Raw genomic sequence first — 13,643 nt, 5'->3', positions numbered from 1 at the left:
TTTATTAATATTTAGACCAATAATAAAAAATATTATATAGGAGTTTTGTGAATGCATAGATTATGGTTGGGTTGGGAGGGATTGGGTTAAAATTATGTTTTAATGTTGAATATGATAAAGTTACAAGTGTTGTATTCAATTTTAACTGTTATTTATTGTTACACTTGTTATATGATGCAAAATGAATAAAGATTTGAAAAAAAATAATAATAATAATGGTTTAGGGCAGGGGTGTCAAAGTCCCTCCTCAAGGGCCGCAATCCAGTTGGGTTTTCAGGATTTCCCCAATGAATATGCATGAGATCTATTTGCATGCACTACTTTCATTGTATGCTAATAGATCTCACGCATATTCATTGAGGAAATCCTGAAAACCTGACTGGATTGCGGCCCTCGAGGAGGGACTTTGACACCCCTGGTTTATGGGAAAGTGCCATGTTGCTTTATAAAAGTTTGCTCTGAGCCCAGTGATAAGCATTAGAGGAAGCTTCTGCACTCTGACAATTAGCAGAAATACAATGTAATAAAGCCAAAGTAAAGAAATAAACTGAAGAGACCGTGTGTGTGTGTTGGGGCTAATTTTTTTTCTATGTGTTTTTGGAAAACAGAAAGCCCAAAGGAGAGTTCTGAGCCCACAGGGTCCCCTGCACCAGTCATCCAGCACAGTTCAGTCACAGCCACCTCCAATGGGCTCAGCGTCCGTTCAGCTGCTGAAGCTGTGGCTACCTCGGTCCTTACGCAGATGGCCAACCAAAGGACAGAACTGAGCTTGCCTGTACAGTCACATGTCATCATATCACCACAATCCCAGTCTGCTGGCAGATGATGTCACGAGTCACATGACATAGGACTAACCAATGAGAACTCACAGCTTGAAAAACTGATCACAACTAAGTCCCCAAACAGTGGGGGACGGATATGGATATATATAAATATATATACATACAAAAATATATATATTTTTTAAGTAAGTAAAGGCAGCTATGGAGCTTTTATACATATCCTCATATACATATCATGGCCCCCTAATTCTGTCCTCTGATCTCTTGTTGGCTTCTCTTGAGAGGAGCTGGCAAGACCATCTTTTTGTAGCCATAGTCAGTTTCTGAATTTTCAGAAGTAAACAAGAAAAGAAAAACTTCACTCAAACAACTCAAGAAATGACCTTTTTCAGACATCCCTTGTATCAACACTAAGCACTGGAAGTTTGCGTATTCTCTTTTGCTGTCTCCCTTCCTTTGCCTCCCCGTCAACATTGTTCTTGTTTTGTTAGTTTTCATGACAATATTGGAAGGTTATTGGCAAGAAGTTACCTTTATCTGCATAGTGTTGCTTCTGTTTTTTTCTGTGTACCTTGTGTCTTGTTTACTTTTCCAGAGACAGCATTCCATGACAGTGTCACGACATGTTTGAGAAAGCAGAACTTATGCTCCACTGTTTCACAATTTTCCTAAACCTGTTCCTCCTCCCTTCCTTTACGGTTCTGTGCCCCAAACATAAATATTCTGTATTCTCATTCATTAGTTGTGAATTCTCCGTTTTAACCTTTCATTCACTCTTTGGGTGCTATAGAGAAACAAATTTTAGAAGTTAAAACAAAAAAATTCATTACGATGTTTGCTGCTTTTAATGTAACTGCTAGCTCCCATACTCGCTGCTTCACTTTCTTTTCCAGCCGCTCCACTTTCTTGCAGCAATAAGATAGTGTGCAAGGTCATAGTGCTAAGGAGTAGTTTTAGAATTTGCTGCTGGTCCAGCCATGTAAAAGAGAGGTCCAGGGATCCATACCCTGCTATGAAGTTACTTTACATCTGTAATTTTTGCAGCAGAGGATTTTATTTTTTTTTTTTAATAATCAGCAAGCTAATGTGTCTTATGATGTAGTTATTGAGAAATTGATAATATTTTGTTCCAGTTTTTCCCCAATCTGCTGCCTTTAGCTTATACCTTGCTCAAGGTGAAGGCGTTATTTTACTGATTTCCAGGTACTTGACGGCTTGCCTGGGTTATAATTGCCTATATATTTTAGGATGTGTATTACAGATGAGAGATTACTTTGCAATGACACTAAAACCTAGCAGCAGTTTTGGCCTATGACTGCCCTGAAGTTTGTAATAGTGGTCAGTGTAGATGCTTCTTGCATAGGGCTAGTTTGTGGAACAGTCCAATTGCTGTAGACTGAAGTAAGTGAATCTGTCTGTGAAAGGAAACTGTACAGGGTAGAGGAATTTAATCAGTCAAAAGGTAGTAAAACAAAATACATAAAAAATATCCAAGTTGGTGGTCCAACTATTCATGTGGACTGGACCCGACATGGTCGGTGTTTCGAAGAAACACTCCTTCCTCAGGAGTCCCAGTTGTTAGTACGCAGAGCATAAGGAAACCAGATTGGATAAAAACAGAATTTTAAAAACACAGGCATGAAAATATCCTGTATCAAAACGTGTCGGGTCCAGTCCACATGAATATTTGGACCAGCAATTTGGATATTTTTATGTATTTTGTTTTACTACCTTTTGACTGATTAAATTCCTGTACCCTGTACATTTCCCTGCAGTTTTGTTTTGTTTGCTTGTGTACTCGCACTGCAGGTATTGTTGGTTTTCCCTCACTTTGTGAAAGGAAACTACCTTGCAATTGTCAGCCTAACATTATGGTAGGTAACTAATATAGTGAAGGAAGGTTGATGGCAGCAAGGGAACAAGGATCCTGCTGAAGATGCAAGGAAACAGTGCAAATGGATCCGTGTTTGTTACTATGCTGATGGTATAGGGTGGCACGCGTAGCCCCTACACCAGCAGGTGCAGTGATTTCCAAGCTTGCACAGCTTTAGGCTTCTGACTGCTGTCCTGTGAGGGAAAGAATCTTTTGATTCACCGTGCTTCAGAATAGCAGCTCTGGGTGAAGATACATTCTTTGATTCTGTCAGTCAATGTAGGTATTCTTTAGTTCACCAAGAGATCCATGTTATCTGCTGCATGGCTTGAATTGGCAGTTTCTGCTGTGGTGTGCCAAAAAAGGTATGGGCCTACACTCGAGCTCTTGGTGTCCAATGGAAAGCAACTATAGGAATCATACTGGTGTGAAAAGCAGCAGACCAAGGATACCTGTATAGTGATGGTTAAAGCTACGTTGTGACCTGGTGGAGTCCCCTTTTTAATTAACTGTCTCATTGGACAAGTGGCACAGTCGCTCAAGCACAATGACTAGCTCCCAGTAGACATAGATATGACCAAAATTATTCTAGAAGGCTTTCAGAATAAGCTAGATAAATTCTACAAGAACATCTTTGATGAAAGATGTTCAAAATACAATAGGAGTCACTGTAGATATTTTTGCACTGAAAGTGAAATGAAGCAGCAGTAGAATTCATCTTTTATCTTCAAATTATTTCCTTCATTTAGCCAGACCAGGTGAACTCAGGGTCCTCTCTCCAGCATAAACCCCTTCAAATTATTGTTGACCATTCTCTACCCCGAGTGTAGACCAACACTATTCATACCGTACAGCAGTGCAAGATGATATAAAAAGATAGAAGTTAGTTTTGTTTTATGTTGTACATCATTGACCTACTCTTTCTTCTTCTAGCTTATTCTCCAGCTAACTTTTGCAAAAGTGCTTGGTTATTTTCTGGTTTCATGAGGTGATTGTTTTCTGCAGGATGGGGGGGACTTGGCAGTGTGGGCAGTTTCTTAACAAGCCACACAATTCATTTTTTTAAAAACCTGTTTTATAAAGGCAACATAGTTGCTTGTATGTTTTTATAAAATAGGCTTCTGTAGTGAGCACCAGTAGTGAGAAAATTCTCTTCAAAGGTGTAAATATGTTTGTTTACTCTATGCATGTGTACATGTGTTTTATAAAATATGTACTTACATTGGTACAATGCACCCAAGCAGATTTGTAAGAGCTACTTAAGGCTGTATAAAATTACCTGCTTAGTATATTACATTAGGATATTCTGTAATATCATTAGGATATTCTCAACAAATATGAAAAAAAAGAAATGACATTCACAGTGAATGGTAAATTAACATCAGAAAATGTTTTGTAGTTGAGCTCTATACCTTCTGTATAGGCTGTGGTATTACCAAGTAATAGTGATCCATGCTGTAGCCTGATGCCTCAACAGTTAAGAGCTGAATTGAAAAATGAAGGATCTTGGGTTGGACTCCCAAGCCATGTGGACTGACTGAATGTGTAAGGTCAGAACTAGCCTTTATTTTAAAGAAATGTACACAACACACTTTCTGCAGCAAGTGTTAAAGGAAAGAGTTAACTAAAACTAATCTTTTGAAAGCTCTGTCCTGATCTCTGGCAAGGCAAGCAGACCATTACTGTGGCGTGTAACTAATTGCAAGAGAGAATGGGAAAGTTTAAAAAAAAAACCAAAACAACCTGTTCCAGTGCAATAGGAATGATATGCTGAACTATAGGGTTGTCCATGCCTGCTCACAAGCATTCTGCAGAAGATGTTAATCACAGCTTTTCAGCTCTCCTTTATCTGCTCCGGTCTCTGCTGCCCTCTTCAGTTCTTCCTTCTGCAGGTGAGCATGATGATGTCGTTCTGATCTATTTCCTTTATTTCTTTATTTTTTCAGTGTGGTGGGGTTTTTTTGCGGTCTTTCTACTTGTTTGCGGTTTTTACATGGCTCCAGGACCAGCTGTGCCTGCTTAGAGAGGAGCAGACTCTGCAGCTGGCAGGTGAATCCTTCAGGGACCTGTTAAGCCAGCCTGCTGAATATTTATGAAGCTCATGGTTCTGAGCCCTCACAGGTTGCTCGCTTCCTTGACTCGGTCAAGAGCTTGAGCGTAGGCTGTTAGCATCAGTAGTATCCTTCGGGGCACTGATAGTGCCAGCTGCGGTTTTGCCCCCTTTCTCTTTTCAGTGTTCGCTGTGGCCTGTGGGGGTTTGAAGGTTTAGTCCGTCTGGCAACCCGAAGATCTCATTGTGAAAGCTGACCAGTGGATCAAGGCAGAAAATCCCTCCAGATCCAGATACTTTCTCAAGGAGCTGAGGCAGGCTGCAGCGTCATTTCCCCTGGTCTGTGAGTACAGGCTGTGACAGCATATGGAGAAAATCAGTGGGGGGTTCTGGAAACTGTGATTTGACTATTTTTACAGATAGAGCTTTGTCGTCGTCCCCACACACACACACACTTCTAAAATCCTACTTTGGGTGATTTTTGATCAGTCTTGAAGCATTTTAAAGCCTTTTTTTAATGCCAAAACACTGCCATCCAGCCAGCTTGGATTTTCCTTTTTTTTTTTTTCCTAAGTTTGTCAAACTTTCTTAAAACACCTCGTTTTGCCTCAAAATTGATAGGGATGGAGTCCTCAGACCCTAATACCCCTAAATCATACCTTATTTGTGCAGAATAGGCAGCTGAATTGCACCATGTACCGCGTGGGAAGGAGGGACTGGAGCTTTGGGCGTAGCCTCTACACAGGCCTCTTGGGCTGGAGAGAGGCAGATGGGCCCATCAGGGGAAGTAAAACACCTTCCGGGATCCCGGGACAGCACTTCTGCGCACCACAAGGAAACTTTGCAGCCCAAGAAAAGACATCTGCTCCACCCTAAGGGAGAAGAAGACTTGCCCTCTTAGGCCTTTACCCCAGAGTTTATTAATCTCTTCTGGCAGGATTATGCACAAGGCATAAATCCACCAGTTCACAAGTGAGCAGACCAGCACACAGACGTTGCTGGAGTCTCAGAGCGCTTCCTCCCTAAAGATAGAGACTATTCTGGACTATGAAGGTCCTTCAGAGAGGAACTCGGAGGATGAAGGATCAGATCTGATCCCATTCAGAGGATCCCTCTTTCTGCTGACTTTTTAGGTCATCAGCCCTCATGGAGATCAATACCAAGCCCCCTTTGAGAACTGAAAATAGACCCACCACAGACCTTGTCTTTGCAGTGTTCTCTACTCAGCAGAGTTCGGGCTCAATCCATGTCTTTTCCATGGCACCCAGACATGAGTCTTTAATCACAGAGCCTTGGGAGACCCCTGAAGGCTCCTGATAGTGACTAAAACCATGGCTAAATTGTATCCTATGGATCAGGAATTCCAGCAAATGTTTGCTATGCCCAAAGTGGTCTCCCAGGTAGCCCAAGTGACCAATCGCACTTTCCTATCCAGTGTGGATATGGTCCTTAAGAGACAGTTTGACCTTTGACTTTAGGGGGTCATGGCTGCTGCCAAGGCCTCCCTTGTGGCATGCACCTCACTAGACTAAGAAACCAGAGTCTGATGAACTTGGAACCCCTGCCTCAGATTGTGCTGGCAGGAATAGACTACATAGTGGATGCCCTCTGACATTATTAGAGTAATGGGGAAAGTCTCAGCCTTTTTGATTGCTTCCCGTCATATGCTTTGGATCAGACAATGGGTAGATGATTCGACCTCTAAAGCGACACTGAGCAGGCTTCCTTCTAGAGGATAAATGCTGTTTGGCAAGAGTCTAGATGATCTAATGGTCAGTGTACAGCAGTGTCTCTCAAACTGTTTACCAAGGCACAGTGGTATACCCTCAAGAGATTCCTGGTGTGCCACGAGAGATTCCAGAATTTTACTTTAATTTTAAAAATTCCCTTCATAAGTAGAATAGATGACATGTATGTTGTGTGCGCAATTTTATGAGCATCTGTGTGCATAAGGATACAACCGCCCAGACAAGCATCATTCTTTGATGTGATAGGTTCTTGAAAACTAATGACGAGTAAATTTATTTTTATGCAGTAGTTATCCTAACTTGAGCAACAAAACAATCAAGGCTTTGTTACTGTTTCAACCTTCTTATCTTTGTGAACTTGGATTTTCAGCACTGACAGAAATTAAATTTAAAAAAAAGAGAACGACTGCAGACGGTGGATGATGAAATGCATGTTTGCTTAGTTAATTTGCACTCAAAAATGAGCACATCCATTGCATTGAATAGCAATTCTATTCTATCTACTTTAGTTTCATAAGAACATAATAATTGTCGCTGCTGGGTTAGACCAGTGGTTCATCGTGCCCAGCAGTCCGCTCATGCGGTGGCCCTCTGGTCAAAGACCAGCGCCCTAACTGAGAGTAGCCCTACCTGCGTACGTTCTGGTTCAGCAGAAATTTGTCCAACTTTGTCTTGAATCCCTGGAGGGTGTTTTCCCCTATGACAGACTCCGGAAGAGCGTTCCATTCTCTACCACTGTCTGGGTGAAGAAGAACTTCCTTACGTTCGTACAGAATATATCCCCTTTCAATTTTAGAGAGTGCCCTCTCATTCTCCCTACCTTGGAGAGGGTGAACAACCTGTCCTTATCTACTAAGTCTATTCCCTTCAATACCTTGAATGTTTCGATCTTGTCCCCTCTCAATCTCCTCTGTTCGAGGGAGAAGAGGCCCAGTTTCTCAAATCTTTCACTGTATGGCAACTCCTCCAGCCCCTTAACCATCTTAGTCACTCTTGGACCCTTTCGAGTAGTACCATGTCCTTCTTCATGTACGGCGACCAGTGCTGGACGCAGTACTCCAGGTGAGGGCGCACCATGGCCCGGTACAGTGGCATGATAACCCTCTCCAATCTGTTCATGATCCCCTTCTTTATCACTCCTAGCATTCTGTTCACCCTTTTCGCCACCGCTGCACATTGCACGGATGGCTTCATCGACTTGTCGATCAGAACTCCCAAGTCTCTTTCCTGGGAGGCTCTCCAAGTACCACCCCAGACATCCTGTATTCATGCATGAGACTTTTGTTACCTACATGCATCACTTTACACTTATCCACGTTGAACCTCATCTCCTATGTCCCATTCCTCAAGCTTAATTATGTTGCGTTGCAGATCTTCGCAATCCCCCTGCGTCTTCACTACTCTGAATATCTTCGTATCGTCCGCAAATTTAATCACCTCACTCGACGTACCAATGTCCAGATCGTTTATAAAGATGTTGAAGAGCATGGGTCCAAGCACCGAGCCCTGCGGCACCCTAATGGTGACGCTCTTCCAGTCCGAGTATTGTCCATTTACCCCCACTCTCTGTTTCCTATGCTCCAGCCAGTTTTCAATCCACATGAGTATTTCACCATCGATTCCATGGCTTGCAATTTTCCAAAGTAGTCGTTCATGCGGAACCTTGTCAAACGCCTTCTGAAAATCTAGATATACAATGTCAGCATTGTTACAATTACCCATATGTAGCTTAAAGAACTTTAAATAAATAAATAACTCTCAAAATTTAATTTTTTTGTTAGTTTTGCAATTTTATAATTTCAATTATAATGTGCCTTGAAAAATATTTGCTCTGTTTAGTGTGCCAGAGCTAAAAAAAAGTTTGAGAGACACAGGTGTACAGGATCGCCAGCCCAAATCTTTACCAGACAGCATACCACAAGCACCTAAAGACCAGAGCCGGGGGTCCTTTTGCTGCTCACAGCACTCTCATCAATATTCCGCAGCAGCCTCCACTCATAGACCCTATCCAGGTTCCAAACAGATTTTCCAGGTTCTGGAGGAACCCCAAGGTTCAAGTTTCTGCTCTGCAGTACCCACCAAAAAGCCACAATGATGCCAGCTGTCACGACACTCTTCTGAAGATTGAAGGTCAGCTCTCAGATTTTCTGGAGGCTTGGGAGTGCATAACGTCTGACTGCTGGGTCCTAGACATTATCAAAGTGGGTTACAAAATAGAGTTTGCACACCCTCTCTCCGACTGGTTCGTGGATTCACTGGCAGGCCAGCCAGAGAAAGCAGTAGGATCAGAGCAATACTACACAGATTGCTAGATATCTAAGCCATAGAACCAGTTTCTCCAGAATACTTGGGCTCTGGCCGATATTCCATATACTTTGTCATGTCAAAGAAAGGGTGATGAGGAGTGGTGGCCCATCCTGACCTCAAACATGTCAACTCAGCACTGAGAGTTCCTTGGTTTTGGATGTATTGCTCAATCATTGCTACGGTGCAGCCAGGAGATTTCTGGCTGCCTTAGATTTGATGGAAGCTTACCTTCACATTGCCATCTTCCAGAACATAGTGAAATGGTGTGGTGGCTGTGTTAGTCCACTCTTCAAGGTAATACGTAGAAATAAAATTAAAAAGGGGAAAAAAATACCTTTTTTATCGAACTAATTTAATGTTGTTTATAATTAGCTCCATCCTGTCCGGAAGGAGAAATAGCAGTTGCAGCAATCATTGAGATGCTGCACAGTCTGGGATGAATTGTGAACTTCTGAAAGAGCCACCTAGCGCCGACACAGTCCTTGGAATATCTGGGAGTTTTATTCAACATGGTGAAGGGCCAAGTCTTTCTTCCAGAAAACTAATTATAAACTACATTAAGTTAGATCAATTAAAAAGGTATTAATTTTTTCATTTTCGTTTTTGTTTTTGTTCTACATATTACCCAGAACATAGGAAATTCCTCTGATTCCATATGCTGGAAAAGCACTATCAATTTTCAGTGCTTCCTTTTGGGCTATTGACTGCACCCTGAACATTCACCAAAATTGTGGTGGTTGCTCATCTCTGCAGAGTGGGTTGGCAGGTGCACCCATACTTGGACAATTGGCTTATCAGAGCTCATTCCTGTCCGGAGGCAGTAAAACAGATTTCAGCAGTCTCAAGATGCTGCACAGTTTGGGATGGATTGTGAACTTCCAGAAGAGCCACCTAGTGCCAACACATCCCTGGAATATCTGGGAGTCTTATTCAACACAGCAAAGGGCCAAGTCTGTCTTCCAGAAGCACACAAACAAAAGCTTCATGCTCAGATTACAGTCTTGTTATCCAATACACAGCCTACTGCTTGGCATTACCTGCAAGTCCTGGGGGCCATGGCAGCCATGATAGAGGGCAAGGGCACAAATGTGACCCCTCTAGGATATATTGCTGTCTCGCTGGTTGCTTCAGAAGGACTCCCTGCAAGTTTTGTTTCCCTGGACAGCATCAGCCCAGTACAGCATGAGCTGGTGGATTTGTCCACAGTCCTTGGCAAAGGGGATCCACTTTCAGATCAATTCCTGGGTCACCTTATGCTAGCTTGTTCGGCTGGGGGGTTCATTGCAGCAGTCGCCCAATCCAAGGCCATGAACCCCAACAGAAGTGATCTGTCAACAGACTGGAGCTCTGAGCAATTCAGATAGTGCTGCTCTGACTACTGTCTTTGCTGGAGGGCAAGGCAGTCATTGTTTTCTCTGACAATGCCACAGCGGTGGCTTATGTCAATAGAAAGGGAGACACCGGGAGCGCTCCGCTACAACAGGAGTTGAAAGTGTTGCTCTATTGGGCAAAAACTCACCTGCAGGCAATCTCAGCAGTGCACATGGCTGGAGTGGACAATGTTTAAGTGGATTATCTCAGCAAGCAGACATTGGATGCAGGAGAGTGGATGTTGTCTCGCAAGCCTTCCAGGCCATTGTGAGAAGATGGGGGTCGTCCAAGGTTCGACCTCATGGCAACTGCAAAAAAAACAAGAAAGCAGATCAGTTCTTTGGTCGGAGATACAAGCTCAGAAGTGCAGGTCTAGATGCCCTGGTTCAACAATGGCTGGAAGTCGAGCTACTGTACGTGTTTCCCCCTTGGCCCATGATAGGCTGGATGATCAACTGCATAGCTCATCACACAGGACCAGTGGTTCTCGTGGTGTCAGATTGGCACAGGTGCCCGTGGTATCCGGATCTCATACGCCTACTAAAAGAGCAAAGTCTCATCCAAACTTGCTCTCACAGGGGCCAATTGCTCTAGAAGACCCGGGATGCTTTGGTCTTATGGCCTAGCTTTTGAGTGCACAATGCTAGTTCACAAAAGTTACTCAGAAGTAGTCATTGCTACTCTTCTTAAAGCCAGAAAGCCGACAACGGTCTCAGCTTATGCTAAGACATGGGAGATGTTTCAGTGGTGCAGCAAAGAGACATTAGAGCCGGGCAATGCCCCATCTTGTCTGTACTGGCGTTTCTGCAGGAAGGCCTTGACAAGAGAATGGCAGTGGCATCCCTTAGAGTTCAAGTAGCAGGACTCTTTTGCTTCTGGGGACAAGAGAAGAGAGCTTTGCTAGCAGTCCACCCAGACATAATCAGGTTCATGAAGGGTGCATTGAGACTACGGCCTCTGATACGATCACCGTTTCCATCCTGGAATCTTAATGTGGTCTTACAGGGTCTCAGCAGAGCCCCTTATGAACCTTTACATGAAGCTTCCCTTATGGATCTCACGGTCAAAGCAGTCTTCTTGGTAGCAATTACTTCTACCAGAAGAGTCTCAAAATTACAGACCCTGTCGTGCAGAGAGAGCTATTTCTCTGGATCATGGAAGCAGGAGTGACTTTGCGGATGGATACCTACTTTCTGCCCAAGGACATTTTGGCATTTCATGTTAACCAAGAAGTTCGACTTCCAGCATTTCACCCCACAGAGTCCAAGAAAAAGGACAAGGCCTTAAAAGTTTTGGACTTCAGAAGAGTGCTATTGCGTTACCTGGAAATAACCAATGAGTTCTTTCAGATCATCTTTTCATGTTAACTAATCAGGTGAAATGAGGCAGACCCGCCTCCAAGGCTACCGTCTCTAGATGGATTCGTAAAGTGATATCCTCTGCTTACATTGGTTGTGGCAAACAACCACCTGTCTCCTTAAAGGCACATTTGACAAGGGGAGTGGCCTCCTCTTCGGAGAAAGATTAGACAATTCCGCCTGAGGAGATATGTAGATCATACTTGCATCAAATTCTACATGGTGGACATAGCAGCACAGGAGAATGCCACTTTTAGATCCTCAGTCCTACGAGCAGGCTCCTCTATCCCAACCGAGAGTTTGGGGATTGCTTAGGTACGTCCCTATTGCACTGGAAAAAGAGATTAGGTTCATATCTTGATAGTATCTTTTCCAGTAGATTGGAATGGTATGCTGTAACTCCCCCACCCACCCAGTACTTATCTGATGTGCCTGCTTTCTGTCTTAAGCTTAATGGTCAGCTTCACCGTTAAGATTTTCCTGTCAATCAGACTATGGGATTATGAAGAGACTTTGTAATTACCGTATTTTCACGCAAATAACGCGCACCCGTATAAAACGCGCACACGGGTATAGCGCGCAGAAATCACGATGATATGTACAAAAACTTTGGTATACCGCGCTCACGGGTATACCGCGCATGCTGCCCGACGCTCCTTTCGCCCGCCCTGACTTTCCGTGCGCTGTCCCGATTCTCCGTTCACCCCCCCTGACTTCCGTGCACTGTCCCCCCTTGAAGGTCTGTCCCCATCCTGAAAGCCTGATGCCCCCCCCGACGTCCGATACATCCCTCCCCCCGAAGGACCGCCGACTCCCCAACAATATCGGGCCAGGAGGGAGCCCAAATCCTCCTGGCCACGGCGACCCCCTAACCCCACCCCGCACTACATTACGGCCAGGAGGGATCCCAGGCCCTCCTGTCCTCGACGCAAACCCCCCTCCCCCCCCAACGACCGCCCCCCCCCAAGAACCTCCGACCGCCCCCCCAGCCGACCCGCGACCCCCCTGGCGACCCCCCCACCCCCCTTCCCCGTACCTTTGGTAGTTGGCCGGACAGACGGGAGCCAAACCCGCCTGTCCGGCAGGCAGCCAACGAAGAAATGAGGCCGGATTGGCCCATCCATCCTAAAGCTCCGCCTACTGGTGGGGCCTAAGGCGCGTGGGCCAATCAGAATAGGCCCTGGAGCCTTAGGTCCCACCTGGGGGCGCGGCCTGAGGCACATGGTCGGGTTGGGCCCATGTGCCTCAGGCCGCGCCCCCAGGTGGGACCTAAGGCTCCAGGGCCTATTCTGATTGGCCCACGCGCCTTAGGCCCCACCAGTAGGCGGAGCTTTAGGATGGATGGGCCAATCCGGCCTCATTTCTTCGTTGGCTGCCTGCCGGACAGGCGGGTTTGGCTCCCGTCTGTCCGGCCAACTACCAAAGGTACGGGGAAGGGGGGTGGGGGGGTCGTAGGGGTCGCCAGGGGGATCGCGGGTCGGCTGGGGGGGCGGTCGGAGGTTCTTGGGGGGGCGGTCGTTGGGGGGGAGGGGGGTTTGCGTCGAGGGCAGGAGGGCCTGGGATCCCTCCTGCCCGTAATGTAGTGTGGGGTGGGGTTAGGGGGTCTCCGTGGCCAGGAGGGTTTGGGCTCCCTTCTGGCCCGATATTGTCGGGAAGTCGGCGGTCCTTCGGGGTGGGGGTGCGAGTGGTCCTGCCGGGGGGGGGGATGTATCGGATGTCGGGGAGTCGGCCGGGCAAGAGGGCTTGGGCTCCCTCTTGCTCCGATCGTGGATGCGGGTGCGGGTGGGAGCGCGTGCGAGCAGTCGTTCGGGGTGGGGGTGCGAGCGGTCCTGCTGGGGGGGTGAATCGGGCGTCGGGCGGGGTGGGAACTATGTTTTAAAACTTTTGTATACCGCGCTCACGCATATAACGCGCGAGGGGTATGCGCGGTAGGTAAAAACGCGTATAACGCGCGCGTTATATGCGTGAAAATACGGTACTTAAAGGCAGGAATTTTTGAGCTCCATAAATGTTCAGGCTGTTATGTTTTTGTTTACATGTTTCTTCTCAGAGGCCTGTTAATGTTTTACTTGCATTACTACTTATTCAATGATTGTTTTACATTCAGCTGAGCAGATCAGACACTTGGTTCCCCGACCCCTTCTTCTCCAGTCT

General features: G+C 45.5%; 1 protein-coding gene across 3 annotated transcripts in view; it reads left to right on the top strand.

Annotated features, from left to right (window-relative positions):
• Positions 1-2,208, top strand: part of LOC117357509 (cyclic AMP-dependent transcription factor ATF-7) — a 302,271-nt gene extending 300,063 nt beyond the window's left edge. For all 3 annotated transcript variants that reach the window (XM_033938227.1, XM_033938225.1, XM_033938226.1), the window contains exon 12: positions 609-2,208. In XM_033938227.1, the coding sequence (XP_033794118.1) occupies positions 609-826 (218 nt within the window). In that variant the 3' untranslated portion in view covers positions 827-2,208. The remainder of the gene's footprint in view (positions 1-608) is intronic.
• Positions 2,209-13,643: the final 11,435 nt, after the last annotated feature.

The sequence above is a fragment of the Geotrypetes seraphini genome, chromosome 3 (genome assembly GCF_902459505.1).
Source record: "Geotrypetes seraphini chromosome 3, aGeoSer1.1, whole genome shotgun sequence".
Classification (NCBI taxonomy): Eukaryota; Metazoa; Chordata; class Amphibia; order Gymnophiona; family Dermophiidae; genus Geotrypetes; species Geotrypetes seraphini.
The sequence above is the reverse complement of the archived record's forward strand: the minus strand, read 5'-3'. Positions and strand labels throughout refer to the sequence as shown.